At 37.5% G+C, this 27,147-nt stretch overlaps 4 protein-coding genes and 1 pseudogene across 6 annotated transcripts; 3 read left to right on the forward strand and 2 right to left on the reverse strand.

Annotated features, from left to right (window-relative positions):
* Nucleotides 1–194: 194 nt before the first annotated feature.
* LOC103332691 (sulfate transporter 3.1-like) lies at nt 195–3,328 on the reverse strand (annotated as a pseudogene).
* Nucleotides 3,329–7,961: 4,633 nt separating this feature from the next.
* LOC103332597 (uncharacterized) lies at nt 7,962–9,140 on the forward strand. Its single transcript, XM_008235343.3, has 2 exons — nt 7,962–8,697; nt 8,866–9,140. Exons 1-2 carry the CDS (start codon nt 8,059–8,061, stop codon nt 8,941–8,943), a joined length of 717 nt encoding a protein of 238 aa, XP_008233565.2. The 5' UTR covers nt 7,962–8,058; the 3' UTR covers nt 8,944–9,140.
* A 1,533-nt stretch (nt 9,141–10,673) lies between these two features.
* On the forward strand, nt 10,674–12,385 carry RPL23AA (ribosomal protein L23AA). The gene is made up of 4 exons (XM_008235344.3): nt 10,674–10,768; nt 11,025–11,070; nt 11,606–11,969; nt 12,122–12,385. The coding sequence occupies exons 2-4, from the start codon at nt 11,055–11,057 to the stop codon at nt 12,204–12,206; spliced, it is 465 nt and encodes a 154-aa protein (XP_008233566.1). The 5' UTR covers nt 10,674–10,768; nt 11,025–11,054; the 3' UTR covers nt 12,207–12,385.
* Nucleotides 12,386–12,621: 236 nt separating this feature from the next.
* PPL1 (PsbP-like protein 1) lies at nt 12,622–15,019 on the reverse strand. The gene is made up of 8 exons (XM_008235346.2): nt 14,859–15,019; nt 14,637–14,736; nt 14,326–14,406; nt 14,045–14,127; nt 13,798–13,920; nt 13,569–13,640; nt 13,133–13,229; nt 12,622–12,962 (listed from the first exon to the last, which is right to left on the reverse strand). Exons 1-8 carry the CDS (start codon nt 14,919–14,921, stop codon nt 12,859–12,861), a joined length of 723 nt encoding a protein of 240 aa, XP_008233568.2. The 5' UTR covers nt 14,922–15,019; the 3' UTR covers nt 12,622–12,858.
* Nucleotides 15,020–18,477: 3,458 nt separating this feature from the next.
* LOC103332602 (ABC transporter B family member 20) lies at nt 18,478–27,108 on the forward strand. 3 transcript variants are annotated; one of them, XM_008235348.3, is made up of 11 exons: nt 18,478–19,703; nt 20,759–20,813; nt 20,914–21,089; nt 21,236–21,436; nt 21,868–22,127; nt 22,249–22,559; nt 22,682–22,902; nt 23,031–23,371; nt 23,542–24,329; nt 24,413–24,654; nt 25,364–27,108. In XM_008235348.3, the coding sequence occupies exons 1-11, from the start codon at nt 19,296–19,298 to the stop codon at nt 26,591–26,593; spliced, it is 4,233 nt and encodes a 1,410-aa protein (XP_008233570.3). In that variant the 5' UTR covers nt 18,478–19,295; the 3' UTR covers nt 26,594–27,108. The 3 variants fall into 3 exon arrangements, with proteins under 3 accessions (XP_008233570.3, XP_088908206.1, XP_088908207.1); XM_089052080.1 differs by having other exon boundaries at nt 18,803–19,703; nt 20,916–20,962; XM_089052081.1 differs by lacking the exon at nt 18,478–19,703 and having other exon boundaries at nt 20,766–20,813; nt 20,916–21,089.
* The last annotated feature ends 39 nt before the right edge of the window (nt 27,109–27,147 follow it).

Raw genomic sequence — 27,147 nt, forward strand, 5'->3', positions numbered from 1 at the left:
AATATAATATATTAAAATAGTATAGCTGCTCGGCTATACTCCCTTTTTTTAAAAAAAAAATTTCCTGAGATTTATAGTATAGCCGCCAAAGCCATCAAACGTCGTTTCCTGAAATTCATCTCGCCTTAATTCAAATGAGTCTTCATATTTATGTGGATATTGCTTTCTGATACATAAATTCACATTGCAGCTAGCGAAAGCCATCAAACGTTGTTCCATGCAGCTGGTTCTTGATCTTTGCCACGTTTGGGCTTGGTGGAGTGAAGCATGAGGTTGCATGCTGCAACAGCCTCTGCAACTGTGAGATAAATCCATTCTTGACATGTATTCTCAATCAACTCTGACTTGTTCATCTTCTTCATCACCTCGCTTCCTGGGTTTGCCAGTACAAGCTAAACACAGATGGGAACAAAATTAGAGAGTTATATGAACAGATGAGATAAAACCTTGGAAGGAAATATTTGATAAATTGAAAGAGACTGTTGCAGATTTTTTAACCTGGAGGAGCCCCCTTCTGTCAACAAGCTTTATGACCTCTTCAAACATGCTTATCCCACTTGTGTCTATGTTACCAACAGCTGCATATTAAACCAGAAAACAAATTAATTTTAGGGTAAAAAATGTCACATTAATTTTCTTTATATATATATGCACTATTTGTTTCCCTAATTACCAGTCATATCCAATATCACATATTGTAAGCTATTTTCCCCTGCAGATTTGATCCTATCTTCATCATCATTTATCCACCTTATAATCCTGAAAACAGGTAGGACTTTGGGTCAACTTTCAAATTATTATTTTTAAATTTGATTATAACATGCAAGAGCGTGTTCAGGTTTAATTCATTAGTACCTTTCTCTTAAGTAGTTGTTATTTGTAAAGTAAATAGGAGCATCAATCTCAAGTATGAGAATTCCAGGAACATTGCTTGCATTGGGATACTGCTCAACATTTCTGTAAACCATATATGGAATTGGAAGGTTTCCTTGAACAAAAGTCCTTGGCCTTGCCACAAACAAAAGTACCCTGATAACAGATATTGCAACCTACACACAAGAAAAAAGAAATATTAGTTCTAAGAAGTGATGTTAGATTGTTGATATGGTGTTATTGTCACACACAATAATTTTTTACTGGTGTGACATATAGTCGTACGTACCACTAACACTAGGCCGATTTCAATGCTGCCAAAAACGACGTCGATACAGGCACTCATGCAGACAACAAAGTCAAACGAGTCAACCTTCCAGAGGTGAATTGCGGCTTCATAGTCTATGAGGCCGAGCATGGCAGCTATTATAATAGCAGACAGCACAACCAAGGGAGTGTAATGGAATAGAGGAATGAGGAACAACAATGTGAACATAACCGCAATTGCCATGAGAACGTTTGACATTGCCGTCTTGCATCTTGCATTGTAGTTAACTGCTGATCTGGAAAACGGCCCTGAAAATTGATGAAAAATTTCGCTTAATTAGCAACATGAAATGAATCTAATTTAGATTAAACCCCTTAATTTAATTAGTATTAAATGCGTACGATGAGTGATTAACCTATGGTGAGGTAGCAAGATGTGCAAGAACCAGCAATGTTCATCATACCAATGGCAATCATTTCTTTGTTCCCATCAATGTGGTAATTCTTGTATATGGAAAAGCTTTTCCCTACTGCTATTCCTTCCTGCACATAGCAATTAGGAAAACCCACAATCCATTAATTTTTATAATTAAGAACAGTTTGCAATACAACATGTTCTTTCTCGTGATCAACTGGCCTAAACAACATCAGTAACTAAAGAATTATGTTAATTACTTATGGCGAGAGCTATGACTCCAGTTTTGAAAGCTGTTGTCACAGATAAGGAGACACAAACACAAGGTCTCCAAAGGACATTGCATTAAGCCCCTTCTTCAGCTTTCCTATCTGAAAATATATATCCACCAGAAAATTTCGGGCATTAATTTAAAAATATTGTCATTATAGGTAAAAACCAAAATACAAAATACAAAAAGCTTTTATAAATTACATACTACTTTTACAGGCTAAAATCTCTATTGCTCTCTCTAGCAATAACTTTTCGACCACATCTTTGTGTTTTCAGGATACAAAACACATAATCAAACACCAGTTTTCTTATAGCGGCCATCAGAAATTGAAGTGAGTTCATAATTTAGCTAAAGTCAAGGAAAAAAAATGGTCCAGCCTAGCGCGTAGGCCGATTTTTCCAACAACCTAACTAAACAAAAGCATAGTTTATAGGTTTTGAGCTCTAATTATGAACATCATTACCGAATTTAACATTACAGAACAAAATCCACCACCTGTTCTAGATGTCTGCATCATAGATTTTCCAAAATAAACAAAATATAAAGATAATTTAGTTAAAACTACAAGTAATCTGAATGCATTCCACTAAAAAGCAGGAAGCAGAGTAATTGGAGACTGAGCTTAGTGAAAAGAAAAACCTTGGGTTGAAGAAACTATCCCACCAGTCAAAGTCTGCGGCTTTAGGCTCGACTGGAACCAAACTTAAGTTTTTCTTCAATTTCCTATCTTTCTTGCTTTTCTTTGATTTCTTGGGAGGCTCCATGAAAATTCAAATGAGGAATTGCCCACCTCTTTTTTGGCCTTGAACTTGAAGACTTTGATGGGAAGTGTGATTTAGTGAAGCGAGCCAGGCAGAGAGGGGAATGTAAAGCATGTATAGCTTTTTTTGGCCTTTTTTTCCATGTTTTTTTTTTAAATGGCTATACTATTTAAATATTATATTTCTATTTAAGCCGACCGGCTATACTTTTAAAATATATTATATTCAAACAGTACAGTCGGTCGGCTCTACTTGGGTCCTTTTTTTTATTTTTTTATCGGCTATACTCTGTTTTTATTTTATTTTTTTCCAATTAATAGTATAGCCGGGCGGCTAAACTCCATTTTTTATTTTTTTTTCTAAATTAATAGTCTAGCCGACCGGCTATACACCATGTTTTTAAAAATTTCATTCCAATTATAGTATAGCCGCATGGAGTATAGCCGCCCGGCTATCCTCTGTTTTTAAATTTTTACTAAATTAATGGTATAGCCGCTCGGAATATATGCGCCGGGAAGGGTTTCTGTTCCGTGCAGGGAAGGCAATTCAGTCACTGAACCTTACATTGTGAGCCATAGCCTTCTCCTAGGAGTCCTAGCCCATGCCACTGTTGTTGAGCTTTACAGAGAAACAAGGTGGACAAATTGAAATTCTTATAGGAGAATATGTGGAGCCGTACTCAGAATCAACAGAAGACAGAGCTGCAGTAAAGAGAACATGGATGGTACACGGAGCCATTGGTATATGGAGATTATCCAAAGAGCATGAGACATTTGGTCAAGGAAAGGCTGCCCATTTTCACCAAGGAAGAGAGGAGATTGTTGAAGTACTCCTTTGATTTTGTTGGCATCAACTATTACACCTCAAGATATGGTAAAAACGACCCTGCAGGTCTAATGAAGCCAATCTGCTACCGCAACGATCCTTTAGCTCCAAAGAAGCCTCAAGATATGTCTATACCTTACGATTCGGGCTTTACTACATCGATTACAAAAACAATCTCAATCGCATTCCCAAAGAGTCTGCTAAGTGGCTCCCTAAAGTCCTGAAAGGGTGAGAGAAATAGAGATCAAGCTCTAGATGCATGTTGATGAAGACAAAGTTCCAATGTTGAGTTTCATTGGCACAATGCCCTGTACCATGATACACAATGTTGAGGTTCACTGCAATAAAGGCAACGTTTGAGTGCTTCAATATTATCAATCTAGAATTAGGCAATACGAAACAAATATTGGCATATGCTAGTAGACAATAAGCTATGTCTTCTTCATCACTAGTTCAATATGGCAGCAACCTCCAACCCTAGTGTGAGCTTGAAGCTCCTAATAGACACAGGAAGCCACAAAGTTTTGTTTGCTGAAGTGAGCAAAGAAACTGTTGATTTTATCTTAACTATACTCTGTCTTGGCATATTGGCACCATCATTAGGCTCCTCTCCAAGAACGGCATGGTTGGCTGCTTAGGCCAAACTTTATAAGATTTGCAGCCCAATCTTGGCAAGGACACGTTGCTCAAACCCAAGTCATCATTTGCTGACCAATAATAACTCCAATGCCAAACAGTTCTACATTTATAATTCTTTACTTAGTTACCAACTACAAAAATCTCCCTTTCTATCGCTATCTCTATGTATATATATGCCTATCGCTATCTCTATGTATATATGTGGTTGCGTTGCACCTTTTGTAAGTGTCTAGGGTTTGAAACTTCAAACTACTGGTCTGAGACTAAAGTTAGAGTTAGTTGACTTAAAAGCAATAATGGCATGTGTCCTTGCTTGGGTTTACCTCAGTGGTTGAGTTCCTTCCCTTCTCCCATGACCCAGTCAAAAAACCAAAAAAGAGTCCTTTACTTTAATAGGCACTACGGGGCCAAAAAAATCAAAATAAAACGAAAGGGAACATTTCAAAGACGTTCCATTCTCCCACAACTTAAACAGAGTAAGCTCGTGCCCCAAGTTGGCAAGAGCATTAATCGTAAAATTAGCCTTCCCTAAACACATGCTAGCAAGCCATTTTCTCACAAATGGAACACAACAAGATAAGGCCATCTCCAACCATGTTGGGGCTAAACTCAAATTTCTACCCTTTAAAATACAACTATTCATGTATTTTCATGACTCAATTTTTTTTTTTCCTCCAACCTTGCTGACTCATAATTTGAGTCCGTAACTTTATTAAATTGTTCAAGAATAATTAATTCCAAAATATTTTTTCTCGTTAATTTTTCTTGACATTATTTTTGTTTCAATATTCGTGATTTAATTTTTTTAACATTTTAACCTCAAAAATTAAAAATTCCAAAACATAATAGAATTTCACTTAAAAATAAAAACAAGTACAACAACATTTTATTTCATGAACTTTGAAAGTAAAAACAAGTAGCACATGATTTATATTAAAAACAATGGAACCACGTGACTTATTTGGTTAATTGCAATGCGATCACAGTATCTACATCATCCCAACCTATAACCCCTGGAGCTGCTCCAGAGTTGTCTTCTAGATTGTAGGGGGAACTTGTATTCATTTGGGCCTCAATAATTTTGTTTTGCTTATTCCCCCAGTACTTCTTCTTTCTTGAAGTAAATTTGGATAGGTCCATGGACATTATCCTCTGTTCATTGACCTCATTATCTTGTTGGATTTGATAGGCATGTTGTTCTTGTAGGAGCTCTAACTTTCGCATCCTATCCTTTTTTGCCTCATTTCCTTGTTGAACCAATTCAGACAAAAACTTTCCACTTTGGTTTAGATAACCTTCAACACATTTCCCTCTTTCTTTTTTTCATCCTTCTGTTTATCTCTTCCCAACGGCCTTGGAGTGGGCATGACCACATCATCCTCATCTTCCTCCAAATTGACTGCATTGCCACTATGAGAAGAATCTTTGAATGTTTGTGTGGGAGATTCACATAGGTCCTTCTATTTTAGGTAATCTTTAAGATTTGCCAAGCATGATACAACTTGAAATGCCTATTTGGAGGTTTATTATCATTCAAGAAAAGTGTTTTTGCATTCATATCCTATCCATGAAATAAAATAAAATCAAGTTAATAATTGAAAAAAATTAGAACTATAAATTTATGCATTGAATAAAATGGGTACTCACCACATTTTCAAGATTGGAGCCATTCACATGTCTTGCATTGGCCTTTGTCATACATGCCTTCCATAGAGAACATTGTTGGTTGATGATCTTGAACCGAGAAGCAATAACTTGCGGTGATTGTACCCTGGCTCAGCTCATGCCCGGATCATTTTCCAAAAACTTTTGGTCATTTGATTGATTGGTGCCAATAGGCCCATCTTCAGAAATAGAAACCCACCATTTGCACAATGCCTCATCTTCTTGTGGTTTCCAATTCACACCTCTTTGTGGTTTTGGGGCCATTTTCAACAAGAATGAAAGTATAATGAAAAATATAACAAAGGGAAAAAAGGAAAAAAATGATTCTTAGTGGATTATTTACCAAATAAATGGCTATTTATAGAGTTTGGAATAAGTTTTGGGGTTGTATCTGATTTAGATTAATTATAAATATTTTTTTGACCATTGGATTTAAATTTAAGCCATTGGATGTGAAATTTTACTATTCATATTGCCTAAAATTAATATTGATCATTAATTTGGATATAGCCTTTGCATAAAAAATAAAAAATAAAACCCAGCTTTTGAAATTTAGCCGTTCGATTCCAATGACTCTCTTCACTGAAGCTGCCAGCTGTCGCACCAAAAAGCCGCTGGCCAGAATACATCGGTTGTAGAAGAATTTTGGACTTAAAACTGAAAATTTCGGTTTCCACCCGATAGTAGAAGATGGTCTAATATCCTGAATAAGCAGCCTGGTTTACACAGCATTATACGCTTAGAATCACCTTTAATCATTCCTATTCGCCAATCTTTATGAATAGCGTAGGCCAAACCATCTCAAAAAGCAAGGCACTCGAACACGATGATAATAACTTCTCCAATAAGCGCTATCACCTTTTTTTGGGTCAAGGCGCTATTACCTTCAGCCATTACTTTTTGCCAACCTACGGGCCATTGCCACCAGCGCTAATGCTCCTTTAAAGGAGTTGCCTGCATTTTTTTTTTAACGAGTTGCCTACATTTACAGTACATAGAAGAAGCAGAAAACTCCGAAAAAGAAAAAGTAGAAAACTGATCAATGAAGTGTCTAGTCTAGTGTCGTTTTCAACTCATTCACCACTTGCTTGTTCACCTCACTTTATTCAGGTACCATATCTCATCTTTTCCTTTCAATTTCTTCAAGTTGGCCCGAAGTTGGGCCAATGAATATTTTCGGTAAAGCCTAAAATTAAGGTAAGTCAATCCTTTTTTAAGGGTACTATCGGAAACACATCCGAGAAGAGGGGATAGGGTCTGATATTCATGTATTGTCTGAATTCAATTTCCGATTTTTTTTTTTTTTTGGGTTAATCACTAAGGAGGGGTAGGAGGATAATATTTGGGTGGTTTTCACAAGGTGTTAACAGTGCGGTTCGAATCCATGCATTTCATGAGAGAAACTTTCATGTAACGAGGATCGCAAAATAATGATATCCTGTTACAAGTAGTTTTTCTGGTTGGGGGAAGGGAAGACCACACCACTGTGATAAACTCCCATTGACAATTTCGATTGATTTGCCATGGGTTTTATGTTTATGATAATATACTTTCATGTTTAAAAAAAACTTCAAATTTTTCAAGGAAAGAGCAAAAAGAAAGGTCCTTTTTTTTGCCAATAAAAAGAAAAGGTTCCACTTTGCATCCAAGTTCGAATCTCCATTTTCGTGATTTAGATTAGTTTAAAGTAAATTATCGCTTGTATAAAAATAAAAATAAAAGAAAGATTATTCTTTTTTCTTTTCTTTTTGTCATTCACTAAGGAGGGGGAAGAAGAATATCATATTAGGTTGCCTCAAATTTAAGAGTAGTTTTTAATTGAGGAAACGTTTTCTGTAGGGCCTCTCCTATTGAAATGGATGATATTCACCTAAACTCACACACATATTAGGACTCGAATCCAAAACTATTTATGAAGAAACTTGGCTCCAAACCACTACACTCTTGGATCCTTAGCAATTAAGAAATTTTATTAAACCAGTGGATTCTTAGCAACTAAGGAAATTTTATCAAGTTTGAGAGGACCGAAATGTATATGTCTATGTAGTACTAGTGTTTCTTTCTTCTGAATTATAAAGTAATAAAGAAAAGGAGAGGAAAGAGCAAAAAGAAAGGTTTTTTCTTCCTTTTTTACCAATAAAAAGGAAAGGTTCTTCTTTCTCGGTGGAGGACAAATTTGAGGGACATAGGTGTCTTACGTTAAATTGCTTTTGTCTCAATTTGTCTTTATGAAAATGTTGACTACCGGTTTAGGGGAGAAGTATAATTTGAGAGCTTGTGCTTCCCTGACATTTGTAAATTGATAGGTAACAACCTAAAACCCTCAATATTTTCCGTCAATGGCAACCGCAAACTCCGACTCCAACTCCAACACCACAAGTGTGAGCATGAAGCTACTGGTGGACTCAACTCGTGGCAAAGTTTTGTTTGCAGAAGCGAGCAAGGATGTCGTTGATTTTCTCTTCACTCTCCTGTCTCTTCCTGTAGGGACAGTGATTAGGCTCCTCTCCAAAGACGGCATGGTTGGTAGCTTGGGAAAGCTTTATGAGAGTGTTGAAAATCTCGATGACACATACTTGCAACCAAATCTCAACAAGGACATGTTGCTGGAACCAAAGGCAACAGTTGCTGGTGCCAATATCCTTCCTTTGCTGACCAACAACGTTGACTCGAATGCTAAAAAATTCTACATGTGTTCATATTGCAGTAACCGCAGTATTTCCAATGTGCATGGAACCCGTTGCCCAGATTGCAATCATGGTCACTTTTCCAATGAGGTGACTTATGTTTCTCCAGCACCTACCGTGGCAAGACCCAGCGAGGGAGGGTATGTCAAGGGAGTAGTGACATACATGGTCATGGATGACTTGGAGGTGAAGCCAATGTCCACCATTTCAAGCATAGCTATGCTGAACAAGTTCAATGTGAAGGAGGTTGGTTCCCTTGAAGAGAAAGTGGTTAATCTTGGCATGGAAGAGGTTTGAATTATTCCTAACTTATTTCCCATATTTCTACATGCTTTTGACTTTTTTAATTTTAGGCCAACTTGCAAGTTGCATCCCCCTTTTTAAGTTATAGTAGATTTTTTATTTTGAAGCTTATTATTTGACATTGTATGTTTTATATACATATTTTTCTGTTGTTAGGGTTTGAAGCTGCTGAAGGCATCGTTGGAGACCAGTACAGTTCTTACAAAAGTGTTCCTGGGTAATAAGAAGGCATAAAACGTTTCTGCATTATGAACTCATCAGTTTCGTACTTCTTTATGATGTCATTTGGAGCTTACGTTATTCGAGATTTAAGGATATGTAATAATAAGCTTTTCTAATGTCGGTTTGTTTGTTTGTTTGTTTTTTTCAAACGATCTATGTTTTCTTCTGTCTGTTTTAATTAAGAAACTGTTTGCTTGAATTTTAATTAATTTGCTAGCGCATGCACGCCTATACCCCAAGCTTCGAGAAATGATATTCTGCAACATTTATTAGTAAATGATGGGATGAATCCGTGAATATTGCTTTTCTAGTGAAGCCCAAATTGAGGTCCATAAAAGACGCAAGGGAAGTTAATAAAAACAGAGCACCCACTTACAGATCACATATTTTCATCCTCTCCACTCCAAAACACCCTACTCTGCACCTAAAGTTACACTTCCTTGTAACTCTTTCAAAAACCCAAGTCACCAATTGGTGGTGCGCTAATGTTCCTGGTCATCTGTTGAACAATGATGTATCATTAGCTAAAAAGGTCTACATGTGTCGGAGCTACCATCAGTATGTGGCCGAAACGACCCTAGAGCCGTCTGCCCCTAGTGCAACTATACTCTCTCCACAGAGGTGCCTTATGTCGTGGCACAAGCTACCGCGGAAGGATCGTCTGGTGTGGTGGTGGTGAAGGAGGGTGTGTGAAAGATGTTGTTACATACATGATAATGGACAATTTGGAAGTGAAACCTATGTCTACCAGATCGTGCATTATTGGGGGAGCTTGTGAATTTTCAATTTCTTCTGTTAATTGATTCAAATTGGGGAGCATGTGATAGATTAATGTATATGTTTCGATTTCTACTCTACACACTTGATCGACAGACGATAACCATCATGGATCATTCTGTAGGCTCTACTTTGCCACAGTTCTTTTCTTCTTTTTTGTTTTGGTTGGAGGTGGTGCTGTTATTCAAAATGATCATTTTCTTTTCATTAGTTCTTAGGGTCTGAAATTGATGAAGGCATCATTGGAATCCAATGCAGTTGAAATTGCAAGTTGTGCGGCTCCAAGATGTTTTTGAGACTCATGTATTACACTCTTTTGCTGTTGAATGAATCACTTTCTTCATTTTTGCTTCTTCCGTTAAAAAAGAAGAAGTTTGTATTACTCATTTTCTCCGGGAGGCAAACATGGCTGCGTTATGCTTTGGCAAGCATGAGTAACTCATACTCCGATACAATCATTTTGTTCACCAATCTTCTTTCTCGGTACAAAAAGGTGTCTAAGTATTCCGAAAGGATTTGATGTATATTGATCCAGTCAACTAGTCTAATTCACATATTCTATATATATAAAATAATAATAATGACATACGCTAACATGTATACTATAGCATACTATACTAGTACTAACTCAAATTACAATACAAAGTGACCGCAATAATTTTGAACTAAAATAACCAAACACTTCACTTGTGTAAAAGGAGGGGAATTTTAGTGAAATTTTCGGCACACATTAAAATTTAATTTAAATTATAAAAGAGGAAAATTTACTTAACAAAAGATAAAAGAGTAAAATCAAATATTTTAAGTTTTAAAAAATAAAATAACTCACAAAATTAGAAAAAATAACGTATTGGGCAGTTAACACCATATCCATTTAGTTTATTTTATTTCTTTTGGGCCCAAAATGAGGCCCAAGAATTATGTTTTCAATAAAACTCAAGGCCCGTAGCGAAGCAAGGGCATTAATAGTTATAAAAAACAGTAGCTATATAAGGAGCTCAGATTCGTCTTCTCCACTCGAAAACCCTACACTTCGGCCGCAGCTGCTCCTCATCTACAGGTACTTCTTCAAGACTCCATCTTCGCCGCTATCTAGGACTCTTAGTACAGTTTTCTAAGCAATTTCATTGACGAATTGAATTTCTTAAGCTGAATTAGCTATGTACTTGGGCTGTGATTTAGCCTCTTTTTGTGTTTAATATTTTTACGATTTATCGGTTTGGTTATGCGTTTGAGATTTGTGTGTCTTCCTGCCTTTTCTAATATCCGTATTGATTAAGTTTGTCCTTGTTTTCTGTTTGCGCAATGCTTGTCAGGTAGGTTTGTTTCTCGTTGAGCTCAGAGCAATGGCTCCTGCTAAAGGTACCTCCTTTATCATAGAACTGATATATTTTTTGTAATACCCAGAAAGGAAAAAAATGAATTAGTGGGTTTCAATAGCTGTATTTTATGTAGGCGATTACTCTCTGAAAAATCTTTTTTTTATGCCACTAAATCTCATTTCACTGCTTCTACGTTCCGTCGTTGTATGCGTGTTTAGAGTAAGATTTGCAAGCCAGTGGCCGAATCAATTGGCATGTTATGTTATTTTCTATCTATTCGGTGAACTTTCATCTCGTTTTCAGTTACTGCTTTTCAAATGGTTATGTATTTATTTTTTTTAAGGGGGATATTGAGTAAGTTTGCATGATTACTTGTTTTGGGAAACTTGCGGGATAGGATTTATTCATTCACCTTTTAATTTTGCTTTGGGTTGCTGGGAAGAATGTCATAATAATATAATATTCATATTTTTCTCTAAGTGGTAGTCTCAGTCCAGGAACAAACGAGTTCCAGGCACATAATTTCATTTTATTGTCTTATGCAACCTAAATTGTTATTTGTTTGCCGCTTGCAGCTGACAGCACGAAGAAGAGTGATCCAAAGGCCCAAGCCTTGAAGACTGCCAAGGCTGTGAAATCTGGCCCTACTTTCAAGAAGAAGGCCAAGAAGATCAGGACATCAGTCACATTTCATAGGCCAAGGACATTGAAGAAGGAAAGGAACCCCAAGTATCCCCGCATTAGTGCACCACCAAGAAACAAGTTGGACCATTATCAAATTCTCAAGTATCCATTGACTACTGAGTCTGCAATGAAGAAGATTGAGGACAACAACACACTTGTTTTCATTGTTGACATCCGAGCTGATAAGAAGAAGATTAAAGATGCAGTTAAGAAGATGTACGACATTCAGACCAAGAAAGTGAACACCTTGATCAGGTATATGTTATTAATTTATACTCGGTTTAGCAGTGCTGAGGTTTCATTGCTGGCATGCTGATCAATGTTTCTGTATTTGTGCCGGTTGAATGTCTGCATAATCATGTTGCCTTTCATGAAGCTTAATCTAACCTGTAACTTATGTTGTGCAGGCCCGATGGAACGAAGAAGGCATACGTTAGGTTGACACCAGACTATGATGCCTTGGATGTGGCCAACAAGATTGGGATCATCTAAATTAATGTTGTATTGCCTTTTTATTTTGAAGCCAAGTGATTTCTGTTCTTGCTATGACAGTTTTGTTAGTATTGCGCTATGTTAGTACTCCTGGAGTAGTTTGGTTTTCTTCAATTTGTATTTGATACTATATTCATCGTTTCCTTTTTCTTATGGCAATGGGATGCGATTAAAATTTAGCTCGGTGTTAATGCCTTAATATACACCGTCTTTTATCATGTTTTGAATTTTGTTTTAAACATAAGCAACCATTTATTTATGTTGGATCATTGTGCTGTTGACGAATTCTACCTTGAAAATTTTGCGGTTTGGTATTTCTTTTGGTAAAGTATTGTGCCCTCGATATAAATTATTTTCAATTAACATCTGTCTGAAAGGATACAGTTGAATGAAAATGCTGTGAGGGCATCTGATGTGAATGCTGGTTAGGCAAAAATATATTTCATATATCAATGACCATATAATATATTTATCCAGAAGAAAAATGCTTCTCCCCCTCTCCCACCCTCTCAAAAATACGAAATGAAAAGAAAGAAATGAAGAAAAAAGAGAAGAACACAAAAGAAAAATGTTGATGAGCATAATGGTATTTGCTAATTGCAACCAAATGTGAGCCGTTCCTAATCAGATTTGGAAGCCATGAAACCCCATATCAGACTTTGAAGATTTTGAAAGAATCAACGACGGTGTGTAATTTGTCTTTCATCTTACCCCACCTCCTTTCATTGGCCCCAGTGGTCAAAGTGAAGAACTTGCCTGCAAACCAGAAACAAAACTTTACACTAAGATGCTGACCTACAAAACTATCTATATCTAAGCTGTGATTCAGGCTTGGTGAAAAATGATGTAGCAAATGCCAAGCCTGCTGAGAAATTGAATGAAGCAGAATAGAAGCCTTAAACAGGATGCATTTCCCAGCTTCATACCATTGCCAATAGATATCGTGCTGAGAGCATGGCGAGTATAGTTTGGAGCCTTCGCAACGAACTCAAAAGTGTAATATGTTTTCCCATCAATTTCATGCTGCACCAGAGATACAAAAGCAATTAATCAGCATTCAATTGGGCCCTATAACCTAGAATCAAGGATAAAAATATATTCAATTAGGCCATATAAGAAGGTAGCTACTGCATCTGCCACACTGTTTTATGCTACCTCCTGATCAACAAAAGGTTTGCAGCATTTCCAAACAGAAGCTCATTGATTTCCTATTTTCACTTCCATCACAAATTTGCCATATGTAACTACATATTTCAGGAGATTTCATTGTTTGTAACCAGCTGATTGCTTCCCCTTCATGAAAGCACAAAAAAGTTGAACACATTTTGGTAATATCAAGCAAAAACAAATCAGAGAACAAACCTCTACTGCCTCAATCAGTTTAGTTTTCTGGGTAGGAGGAGCCAGAACCTTCTTGATTAAAGTTTCAGCCACCTGAGATCATTAAGTAAATGAGTATGGTAAGTTACTAGTCTTTCATCCACCAATGTAAGGAAGGGCTGAGCAAAATGTAAACAGAAATTGATTTCAACCTCTGGGATTCTGATTAATGTTAGACACAACACACTAGTGGCAAAGATCATGAGCTAACCTGTTGCGGGGACCCGAATTCCTTAATGTCTCGCTTGACAGTTGGGAAGACATTCACACTTACAGTCTCTAATGGCTCAATGACATCCTTGAAGACCTTGTCTTGACCTTCAACGGTTACTTCCTGTGCTCTCCCCAGAAAGAGGGAAAAAAAAAACCCATTAAAGAACTGGGCATAATTTTAAATGTCTACCACCTCAATGATCAATTACATAAGCCAGAGGTAGATAAAACCCAGAAACTCTCACCTGCCACCCAAAGGGATAAACAAATTCGTACCCGTCTGTCTTGTCCGTGACTGGCAGAAATCCCTTTTTATTTTCTGCAGCAACTGAGCCATATCAAAGGTGTTCTTTTAGGTTATCAGTCATCATTAATCAAGGAAGGCAACGCACTGCACAGAATGGGCATTGTTGCTAGTACATGAACACTATCTAGTATTTAGCATGGAATCTAGAAAACCTGGTACAACAAAGCTAAACTTGAAAGGACAAAGTACAGAACAATCGAAGTTGTTAAAATTCCTTACATGACACAGAATGTTGATTAGTTAGAAAAACCCAAGAAGCAATTGTCCCTGCAGCTAGTACTTGGCGTCTCCTAGATCTATCTGCCAAAGATAAACACAAACTTAGGTGGAAATTCAAAAACAAAAATGATGGGTACCCAATGTCATCAATCAATCAATATTATACAAAAGCCAAAAGTTGTGCCTAAAACTGCCAAAGATTATTACTTCTACCATGAATGAGTGATTACAATTTACAAAGGGCAATAATATTAATATGTAACAGCAATGCAGATTAAATTCCACAAATATGGGTATAAAGCAAGAAGGACCTTGAGAAGGAGAGCATGTTGAAGATGCTGGAGTCTGCTCTGCTCTTACCAAGAACGAATTGCTTCTTCTACAGCAATGGAATGTGCTTTGCTTATGCAACTGATGCCATAAAACCCAAAAAAATATTACCCAAGTGAAAAAGAAACAAAATTTAAACACAAACACTCATTGAATTCATAGAGCTACAATGGAAAACAAGAGAGAGAGAGGGATTTGAGAACCTTAGTGAAAGAGTTGAGCACAAGGGTTCTGTGGAGGGGAGGTGAGTTCTGCAGGGTCGCCATTGCCAGTGGTTTTTTAAGGGAGTTTGTGAATTTTGTGAGTGAATCAGGAACAACAGTGGACTCAGTGTGTGTGTGGAGATCACCTTATCCATTTCCTTGTCTGTTTGGACGACTTATCTGTTATACTCGTTGAGCCACCTGTACTGGCCCTGTTCGTTAAGACCTTTTGTTTGCCACATCAGAAAATAAAACAGAGAAGATAAAAAATTACTATTAAAACTTACAAATAGGCTTCTCTAGTAATGTTTTCGGATAATGTTTTTTTAATAATATTTTCAGAGAATGAAAATGAGAAAATAAAATTGCATTTTCAGGATTCGAGAATACATATGGTGGATTAATTAGAAAACATATTTAGAAAATAAAAACAATAAAAACGTGTCTGCTACTACAATTTGATAATAATAATATGTGAGCTATATTTCAAAAGCATTTTTGTTAATGTCTTATAAAAAAAAAACTATAACACAATTTTATGTATAAAAAAAGAATTATCTTTAAAAAAAACTAATAAGAAACAACTTCAACCCCACTCTTTTTTTTTTTGGTGAACCAAAGTGTGCTACCACTTCCAGTTGGGATTTCTGTAAAGCTCTCCCCAAGGGTGTTCTTCACACACTGGGTTTCAAACTTCGTTCGCCCAACTAGGGGTGGGCACGGTTCAGTTTGGACCAGATTTTGCCTCAACTTGGAATCGAATCAAATACTATTTATTCGGTTCAGTTTTAACAAAAAAATTTATACAACTGGTTTCTGTTTAGTTCCGGTCTAGTTCGGTTTTGAACTGGATTATTATTATTATTTTCTCAAATTATTTTTTTACAAATTTATAAATAAACCCAATCCTATACATGTATTTATAAAAAAACTCAAGCACTATTTAAACATAGAAACACACCCAAAATCAACCTCAAAGTCAACTTTTTGGGTGTGTTTATAAATGAGTTTTATAAATGGGTTTTGAGTGTGTGTAATGATGGGTTTTGGGTGTGTTTATAAAGTGTTTTGGGTGTTGAGCTTTTTTATAATTTCAACCTCCATTTTGGGTGTTTTAGTGAAACTCCCTTATTTTTTATACAAATTTCAACTGAAATTTTATTTTTTTGGTTTGAAAATTAACAAATTATTCAATTTCATACAACAAGAAATATTAAGGCTAGGAAAGATAGATGTTTTGAAATTGAACTTGGGTAAATATTAGTTGTGAGATTAAAAATATTTTTATAGCATTGGATATAAATAAATATTAAAATTATACATATTTTAATTCGATTGGTTTGGTTATGCCCAATTCGGTTTGTTGGGGTATAGAACCAGAACAAGATTCGGTTAGAACCGGTTCGGTTTGGTTTTTTGAATTGAGTTTGACTTTTTGGTCAACACAATTTTTTTCCATTTTTTCTGGTCAAATTTAATTCAGTTGATCGGTTTTTCGGTTTCGATGCGCACCCAATTCCCAACTGCAGAAACTAGTCTATATCCGCTAGACCAAACCCCTTGGCTAAAGGGAAACCTCACTCTTAAACAAAGGAAAGGTTGATAAAATAAATAAATAAGGTAACGAACAAATACACCACATCTCTCTCTCTCTCCATTTTTTGTTAACTAAACACCTCAGAGAACTTTGAGATCTCAATAAACAACCTCTTGTTTTTATTATCCCTCATTATCAAAGTTTTAAGGTCATATTCTGCTAGCAGCAAAAATCAGGTAGATGGGTTTTGTGCTTGGTCAATTGGATTGATAGTGCTGGTTTGATTGGGTGGTGATGGTGCTTCTATTGGGTATGGGTGGTGGAGGTGCTGGTGCCGATTGTTTTTACTAGGTGGCGATGATGTGTATTGGCTTGGATTGGGTGTTTGGTGGTGATTCAATTGGGATGGTGGTGGTGGTGTTGTCGACTGGGTTTGATAGGTGCTGGTGATGTGGGACTGGGTCTGTGAGGTTTGGTGGCAGTGGCAGGAGCAGTGGCTGTGGCGATGGTCTGATAGCGGTGTCGGTGGTGGGTTTGATGGTGGACGTTCGGTGGTTGAGGTTTGATTATGGCGGTGACAATTAATTTTCGATTCTATTTTGCTTTTGGAAATGCTGAATCTGCATTCTCTAAAAACGCTGGAAACGTCAAAATGAAGTTGTTTCCTGTGTTTTTAGACTTCCCCACCGAACGCATATTCCACCCGTTTTTGCACCAAGAAAATGAAAAGAGACTCTGAAAACGCCACCGAATGGGCCTTTTACCTAGAAACAAAAACCCAATTAACTTTAACCATTTTTTTATACAAGTAATATTGGAGGAGGGAGAATCTATCATAGGATTTCGGATATAAACTAATTGCTCTTTTTTCATGATGTATGTGGGAAGTTTACTAATGATATTGTTGTCACAAGATTTGTATAAAATTCGAACCTTTTTATAACATATTGTTGGTTTTCAAAATTTCCATTATCTATTTCTTTAAAACTAAGGTATGATGTGAGGAATTTAGCCGATCCTCTTCGTAATTTTATTTCTTAATTAAAAAAGAGTGGTGATTTACTTCTTTTTCTCCTATTTTATCCACTTACACTCCTTTTTATAACTAAAAAGGAGTGTAAATAGATAAAATAAGTGGAAAATCATTGCTCTTAAAAAAAAACAGTTGTCAGTCTCAGATTCATATCCCAGTGTTTATTATTGATGTTCCAAATACATATAATTAGTTATCAAGTCAATCATGTTAATTCAGATCTATTATCAACTAATCGTGTTGATGAAGTTCAATGATAATAATCAAAAGAAATTATGCAGGATGATTTTTTTTTCTTTCTATAATATGTGTTTCTTAGAATGCAATAAACATAACAACTTTGCTTTCATCATGATTGCGCAGCATAACACTAAGCTAACACAATTGAATTGAATTCTACATTATATCAACCAAAAAGCCAATAAATGGTAATAAAATGCTTTTAAGAAAAGTTGGTTTGATTTTTTAACTACTTAAGACTTTGCTGCCGGATTATTGTTGATTAATTACAGATGCAAGCTCAACATCAAATCAAGGCGACACAAGCAACTTAAAATTAACATAATGAAGTGGTGCCGTGGTGGTTCCCATGTTTTTCGATGAATATAAAGATGAGTAGGAAGAAAGTAAAAGCTTCAAATGTTAAGATAATTCAACAATTGTCGTTCGTAATATTTGAAAACCAGACACCACAAGACCAAATAATAATTACAAATTGAACATAACTTGTATGAATTGTCGAAAATTATTGTCGAACGTAACTTCAACAAAACTTGGAAACAAAGCAACAAACTTTCTCATAAGTTATGCAAAAACATAGGCATTATCTTTGAATTTTGAATTCGCATTATGATTGACAATTTCCAGAGTGTGTGACAATATAACACATTAAGATATGTCCCTCAACAATATATTTTTTCTTTCAATGAGGAAGGAAAAGGGAGAACACCTTGGCAACATTACTCCAATAAAGAAATGGTACCTACCAACCCAAAAGGCAAAATGAAAAAGAATGAGAGGGAACAGAGCAAATGCACTGGCACCAAAAGAAAAGAAAAAGAATGCTCATCCCTTTCTCCTTCGCAATCATATCTCTCTTTTTGCTCCTCCTCCTCCTCCTACACTCTTACTCACACACATGACACCTCATAGACTCCCAAAAAAAATTATTTAAAGAATTCCATTTAAATATAAGCGAAAGCCCAACTAACCTCTCCGCCCATATCACCGAAATCCACACGTGTCACCCTCCCCCCTCCCACCCCCCTGGACTCCGACGTAATTTCACCAGACCTCACACAGCTGTTCACACATTTACCAACACAATCATTCCCCGCCAAATTACCAAACTACCCCCAAAAAACATGACCCAGGTGCAAATCCCTCCAAAACGCATATCTTCATCGCCGGCGTTTGACCGTTAACCAAAACAGAAATACGAAGAAGAACGATGTTTTCGTTTTCATTTTCATTTTCGTATATTTGAAATTTTATTTTATTTTTTGGGTATGTGACAGTGGGTGTGCGTGGAGTCAATATTTCTGCTTCTGCTTCGGCTTCTTCCTTGTTTGTCTTTCTCCGCCTTGTTTGACCGAGTCGCCAGCCCATCGACGACTCGTTGTTTTTCGTCTTCTTCGTCTCCTCTCTTCTGCTGCTTTTCGAAAAAGCAAAAAACAGCAGAAAATCACAGAGAAACCGAAACATCAAAACATCAAAATCTCCTCTAAATTTAGCACAGATCCCGCTAAATTTAGAGGGAGCGAGAAAAATACGTACAATTAGGTTTAGGGTTTTTGGGACAGAGGGAGCTGTAGCAGGAGGACAGGGAGCGAGCTAGGGACACAGCGGTAATTTCTCCACCGCCAAGATGATGATCTCTCGGGGGCTGTTCGGGTGGTCGCCCCCGCACATACAGCCCTTGACGCCGGTCTCCGAGGTGTCCGAGCCGCCCGAGTCGCCGTCGCCGTACATGGACCAGAGTGTCGACGCGTCAGCCCAGCCGATGGAGCAGGAGGAGGAGATGGAGGAGCCGGAGGAGATCGAGCCGCCGCCGGCCGCCGTGCCCTTCTCGCGGCTCTTCACCTGCGCGGACCGCCTCGATTGGGTTCTCATGACCGTTGGATCGCTCGCCGCCGCGGCTCACGGGACGGCTCTAGTGGTGTACTTGCACTACTTCGCGAAGATAATTCAGATACTCTGGATGGACAAAAACCAGACAGGCGGCCCGCCGCCGCAGCCTGGTATTAGCGAGGTGCAGTTCCAGAAGTTTATGGATGTGAGTTATTTTGATTTATCGAAACCCTAGCACGTGTTTTTTCCGTTTGGTTGATGACAAAAAAGATTGAAATTGTGCTATTAAGTGAGTCTTCGTTTAAATTGAGCTGGAAACCGATGGTTTAAGTGTGGAACATATAGTATTCGAATTTCCTTTTGTAGGTTTTTTTTTTCTTTTTGTTTTTTTGGTTAGCCTGAGCTGCTTTAAGAAGTTTGGGATGCAGTATTCCCAATTAATCGTTTGAGATTTTGTAGTAGCTTTAGTACTAGGGATAGAAATTTCTGTTTGCTGCTTAACTTTCCATGCGTAGATTTGAATCCTCTTGTTTGATGAAGGAAGATGGTTGTTTAATAGTAGTGTTGAAATCATCTAAAAGAAAGGGAAGATCACATATGAGGGGCATAGGCTTATTCATTACTTGTTTTACCGCTGACAGATGTTCATAAGCAAGTGTTACTATGGTATGTTTGAACTGTTGCTTGCTTTCTTGGGGAATATTTGTTTTGCCACTGATTCATTTCCCAATCTATTGACACACTGAAATACTGAGAATAGTTTGATGCACAAAAAACATATATTTTTGTCTTTGGGGGTGTGGTGCTAATATTTTTCGCCTATCAACTTTATATGATTATGAGAGAGATATAGCATGTCATTTATCTATTATGAGGCACGAAATGTTTCAAGAATGTCCTAGTGGATGTATATAAAAGATATATTTAAGTTTAAAGGTAATTCTAACTAAAGTTTTGTCCGGAAACCTTGGTTCAGAAGTTTTTGTGTTATAGAAAAATGTGTGTTAGTTGAAATAATTTATAAGAATACACAGCAAAAAGAATCTATTGATTAACAGGCGGCTTCTGAATTGTATTCAGACTTAAATTATCTTTTTCTATTTTTCTCCTTGGACTTCTATAGAAACCAAGAGTCTTCGTTGTCTTTCTGCACATTTTTGTATTCTTTATTATACCATCTTCTCAATGAGTATCAATGTATGAAATGGAAGTTGAAGGAATGAGCACATATTCAATAACTGGTTTATTGTCTGCTTGCAGCTTGCTTTGTCCATCATTTATATTGCCACAGGCGTTTTTGCTGCTGGGTGGATTGGTAAGATTGATTTTTCATTAGAAGAATTAGTCAGCACTGCATTTCTTTCATCACAGAATACGCTTCTTTGCATTTATACTAACTTTTTTCTATGTAATAGAGGTCTCATGCTGGATTCTGACGGGAGAAAGGCAGACTGCTGTCATCAGGTCAAATTATGTTCAAGTATTACTTAATCAGGATATGAGTTTTTTTGATACCTACGGAAACAACGGGGACATTGTGAGCCAAGTATTGAGTGATGTGCTGCTCATTCAGTCTGCTCTTAGTGAAAAAGTATGCCTAAAGCTAATATATCATCTCTTTCCCCGCCCCCCCTTTCAAGCGCACATTTTTTTTTTCTTCCTGACAAACTTCTTCCGTATGTGATCTCTCGGTGCATGTGTCTTGCCTAATATTTTTATTGCACTGTGATAATGCAGGTTGGGAACTATATTCATAACATGGCTACATTTTTCAGTGGTCTCATTATTGGATTCATCAACTGTTGGCAGATTGCGGCAATAACATTGGCCACTGGCCCATTTATTGTTGCTGCTGGAGGAATATCAAACATATTTCTCCATAGGCTTGCTGAGAATATTCAAGATGCATATGCTGAAGCAGCTAGCATTGCAGAACAGGTTTATTATTTAATATGATGAATTTCCATCTTACCTAACCACGGACTCAAATAGAATTATTTCTTTGCCTCTTTTTTGGGGCCGTATCATCATATTTATTGCAAATAGTGTCACAAATTGCGTTTTTTAGTATCACATCTTTGAAATGTCTGGTTGATAGATCAATTATACTGATAGTCTTGGATATGTAATGGTCGTTTTTCATATAGTGAATTTCCATCTTACCTAACCAAGGAATCAAATAGAATTCTTTTTGCCTATTTTGTGGGGTCATATTATCATTTGTGTTGCAAATAGTGTTACAAATTTCCTTTTTAGTATGGCGTTGATAGATCACTTATACTGATAGTCTTGGATATGTAATGGTTGTCATTTTGGCAAAGTGGTTAAGGGCATTGTTTCATAAATTTCCATACTTCTTGATTATGCAGGCAGTCTCTTACATTAGGACGTTATATGCATTTACAAACGAAACATTAGCCAAGTATTCATATGCAACATCACTGCAAGCAACTCTCAGATATGGCATATTGATAAGCCTTGTGCAAGGACTTGGACTTGGATTTACTTATGGTCTTGCCATTTGTTCTTGTGCCTTGCAATTGTGGGTTGGAAGGTTCCTGGTTTCGCAAGGGAAAGCTCATGGTGGTGAAATTATAACAGCCCTTTTTGCTGTAATATTAAGTGGCCTGTAAGCATCTTGTTTATGTTTAAAAAAAAATATATATATATAAATATTATCTTTTCTCTAGGAACATATGCCTATTGTTTATTCCTTTATACTTTTGTGTTATTTCTGTCTTCATTTACAGTGGGCTGAATCAAGCAGCAACAAACTTCTACTCATTTGATCAAGGTCGAATTGCTGCTTATAGACTTTTTGAGATGATAAGTCGATCATCCTCTACCGTTAATCACGAGGGAACTACCCTAGTGACCGTGCAAGGAAATATTGAGTTTCGGAATGTATATTTCAGTTATCTATCTCGTCCTGAGATCCCGATTTTGAGTGGTTTTTACCTCACTGTACCTGCTAAGAAAGCTGTGGCACTCGTCGGCAGGAATGGTTCTGGAAAGAGCAGTATTATCCCCCTCATGGAGCGGTTTTATGATCCTACATTAGGTATGAGGGTCATATTTCTTTCCCATTGTGGTGTGTTTACTATTTCATTCAAGGTTCCACTGAAACGTTTAGCAAAAATTTCTGCTTGCAGATTCCAATGGTTTTTCCATTTTGTGGTGCAGGAGAAGTTCTTTTGGACGGAGAAAACATAAAGAACCTGAAACTGGAGTGGCTTAGAAGTCAGATAGGGCTAGTCACGCAGGAGCCTGCCTTGCTGAGTTTGAGTATAAGAGATAATATTGCTTATGGCCGGGATGCTACAGTGGATCAAATTGAAGAAGCTGCTAAAATAGCACATGCGCATACATTTATTACCTCACTTGAGGGATCATATGATACACAGGTGAAACTCGGAACGCAAAATATACATTGAACCTATGTCTGTTTTTATGTTAGTTTCTTTCTCAGCTGTTTTTCTTTTGAAACTTTTAGAAAGAAAAAAAAAAATTCATTTTGATCTTCACATTTCAGGTGGGAAGAGCAGGCTTAGCATTGACGGAAGAGCAAAAAATAAAACTTTCAATTGCCAGAGCTGTGCTTCTAAACCCGTCCATTCTTTTGCTTGATGAGGTCACTGGAGGACTTGATTTTGAGGCTGAAAGAGCTGTTCAAGAAGCTCTAGATCTCCTCATGTTGGGACGTTCAACTATAATTATAGCTCGGCGGCTTAGTCTTATAAGGAACGCTGATTATATAGCTGTGATGGAGGAAGGCCAACTAGTTGAGATGGGTACGCATGATGAGTTATTAACTCTGGATGGCCTATATGCGGAGCTTCTCAAATGTGAAGAGGCTGCAAAACTTCCTAGGAGGTATGGTACAAGAACAGTTGTTTTTCCTTTAGCTTGGTTGAAGATTTCCTGTGATTATCTGTGCACTATCTGTTCGGAGTTGTATGTAACCACACAATAATTTCTATTTCGAAATGGATTATCATTTTTCTTCTGACCAAGTTATGTCTTTATGATTTCTGTTAATACAGGATGCCAATGAGGAACTACAAGGAGACTGCAACCTTCCAAATTGAAAAGGATTCTTCGGCAAGTCATAGCTTCCAAGAACCATCCTCTCCAAAAATGATGAAATCACCCTCACTTCAGAGAGCTAGTGGCATGTTCCGGATGGGAGATGGCAATTTTAACTCACAGGAGTCACCAAACGCTAGGAGTCCTCCAGCAGAGAAAATGTTGGAAAATGGTCAGCCCTTGGATTCAGCAGATAAGGAACCATCGATAAAAAGGCAGGATAGTTTTGAAATGAGACTACCTGAGTTACCCAAGATTGATGTTCAGTCTGTAAATCAACAGACATCGAATGGTTCGGACCCTGAATCCCCCGTTTCACCCCTTTTGACATCTGATCCGAAAAATGAGCGTTCCCATTCACAAACCTTTAGCCGTCCACATAGCCATTCGGATGATTTTCCCATGAAATTGAAGGAAGAAAAAGCCACACATCAAAAGAAGGCACCATCATTTTGGAGGCTTGCACAGCTTAGTTTTGCAGAGTGGCTTTATGCTGTGTTAGGAAGCATTGGTGCTGCTATCTTTGGTTCCTTTAATCCTCTTCTTGCTTATGTTATTGCACTGATAGTAACAGCATACTACAGAGGTGATGAAGGTCATCACTTGAGTCAGGAAGTAGACAAATGGTGCTTGATCATTGCTTGCATGGGTATAGTGACAGTCGTTGCCAATTTCTTGCAGCATTTCTACTTTGGTATTATGGGGGAGAAAATGACAGAACGAGTTCGTAGAATGATGTTCTCAGGTGCGTGACTCTCTATTATTAGTTTTAGATGTTGCATTGTACCATGTGGGCACTTTATCTTACATTTTGCAATCATGTGACAGCAATGCTGCGCAATGAAGCTGGATGGTTTGATGAAGAAGAGAACAGTGCCGATACCTTATCCATGCGCTTGGCAAATGATGCTACATTTGTACGGGCTGCTTTTAGCAATCGGCTTTCAATATTTATTCAGGATAGTGCTGCTATTATTGTGGCTGTTCTCATTGGGATGTTGCTACAATGGCGATTAGCACTAGTGGCTTTGGCAACTCTACCAATTCTCACTATTTCTGCCATTGCACAGGTTTTCATCATATCTACTTTATAATGTAAAATTGTCCTGATATTTCTACACGAGTTGAGTTGTGTTTGTTTTAATTTATTGTTCAGTCAACTTGTGGATGACAGTTAGGGTTTCTATATATACATATATATTTTTTTCTGTTTCTTGTAAGAATAGATTGTGGTTTCTCTGGTTGAGCAGTTTGCCCCTTCTTTATTCTCCCAACGTTAATGTCAAAATTAGCAGTACCCATGTGTTGGTGAGCACCATTTAGTGGAAAGCAATCAACTTCTTAGGAGCTTCAAACTTTTCCATTGCACATTTGAATTACTAATTTGCAGTGCTTCCCATTACTGCCTCGGGAAAGGGCACAAATCCAAGGGAAACCTTTTTATTTATTTATAAAGCTGCATTATGATTATTATGCCTTTTACCTATGGTGGATTTGAAAACTAAGTTTTAATTATCTTCAGGGATCTATTAAGTGATAATATGCCTGGCTTCTCTTTTATGAAATCATCCTATTGGCTGAATTAGAGATACAAATCTAGATAGTTATAGTTAGTGTTTGTTACATAGTGTTGTCTGATTGGGTTCTGTGACTTTGTCTTGTTTAAAGAAGTTATTTATGATCCTCGTCAAATTTAGTACCCTTTTGATTTAATGAGGCATTGCCATTGGTTTTTTGACCCAAAAAAAAACCTCATTATTTTCATTCTGAATGTTGCAGAAATTATGGCTTGCTGGTTTCTCAAGGGGAATTCAGGAGATGCACAGGAACGCATCTTTGGTTCTCGAGGATGCAGTTAGAAACATTTACACTGTTGTGGCATTCTGTGCTGGTAACAAGGTAATGGAGCTGTACAGATTGCAGCTAAAGAAAATATTTAAGCAGAGTTTCTTTCATGGAATGGCCATTGGCTTTGCATTTGGCTTTTCACAGTTCCTTCTTTTTGCCTGTAACGCCCTTCTTCTCTGGTACACTGCAATCTCTGTGAAAAATAAGTACATGGATCTACCTACTGCTATCAAGGAGTACATGGTTTTCTCTTTTGCTACATTTGCACTGGTAGAGCCTTTTGGGTTGGCTCCTTACATACTAAAACGCCGTAAATCTCTCATTTCAGTATTTGAAATCATTGATCGAGTGCCAAAGATTGAGCCAGATGAAAACTCGGCAATGAAACCACCTAATGTTTATGGAAGCATTGAGTTGAAAAATGTTGACTTCTGTTATCCAACTCGCCCAGAACTGTTGGTACTGAGCAATTTCAGTCTCAAAGTAAACGGAGGGCAAACTGTAGCTGTGGTGGGAGTTTCAGGATCAGGAAAGAGCACTATAATTTCTTTGATTGAGAGATTTTACGATCCAGTTGCTGGCCAAGTCCTACTGGATGGCCGAGATCTGAAAGTTTATAATTTGAGATGGTTAAGGAACCACCTAGGTCTTGTTCAGCAGGAGCCCATCATTTTCTCCACAACAATCAGGGAAAATATAATATATGCAAGGCACAATGCTAGCGAAGCTGAGATGAAAGAGGCTGCAAGAATAGCAAATGCTCACCATTTCATCAGCAGCTTGCCTCATGGTTATGACACGCATGTGGGGATGAGAGGTGTTGACCTGACCCCAGGACAGAAACAGAGAATTGCAATTGCTCGTGTCGTGCTAAAGAATGCTCCCATCTTGTTATTGGATGAAGCAAGCTCGTCCATTGAATCCGAGTCAAGCCGAGTGGTGCAGGAGGCTCTTGATACATTAATCATGGGGAACAAAACAACCATTTTGATAGCCCATAGGGCTGCAATGATGAGGCATGTTGATAACATTGTAGTTCTCAATGGAGGGAGAATTGTGGAAGAAGGGTCCCATGATTCTTTAATGGCAAAGAATGGTCTCTATGTCCGTTTGATGCAACCGCACTTTGGCAAGGGTTTGCGTCAACACCGACTTGTTTAGTATGGGTCTTCAATTGTCGAGAATTCAGATTTGGTTCGTCTGTATAGTTCCCATTCCCTCATTTTGAATTGCTGGAGACATCTGCACCTGATGATGGATCTGTCTGTGGGGTTCCAGAGTAAGCTGGGGAGAATGAGAATGAGATGCTGAGGGTTGTAACAATGTTTATAGCAGAATGAGGCATGGAATGCAGAGGCGGCGGATTCGTAGTTATATTGTTCAAATCTAGGGTTTAGGAATAGGGTTTTTGGTGTTTGGTTGGTCTTTGAGGATGTGCTACCTGGGCTAATTCTTTAGGAGGCAAGCATGGTTAGGTTGGTGTTTGTGCTTCGTCTCCATGGTATATTGATTGTTTTAAGCAGAAAAATGGGTATCAATTCAAAGTCTCTACTGAGGTTGCGGGGGTTTTCCCTAAAATTCTAGTTTTACTTGGCTCGCTCTTTGTTGTAACCTTTGTAAATATATAGATTATTTAATGCTATTCATTTTCTCCTGCTTGATTCCACGATTTGAAATTTGTGCCCTGAATCTTCAATTATTAGATTGGGTTTTGC

This window comes from Prunus mume, linkage group LG5 (assembly GCF_029339155.1).
Source record: "Prunus mume cultivar Tortuosa linkage group LG5, ASM2933915v1, whole genome shotgun sequence".
In the NCBI taxonomy this organism is placed as follows: Eukaryota; Viridiplantae; Streptophyta; class Magnoliopsida; order Rosales; family Rosaceae; genus Prunus; species Prunus mume.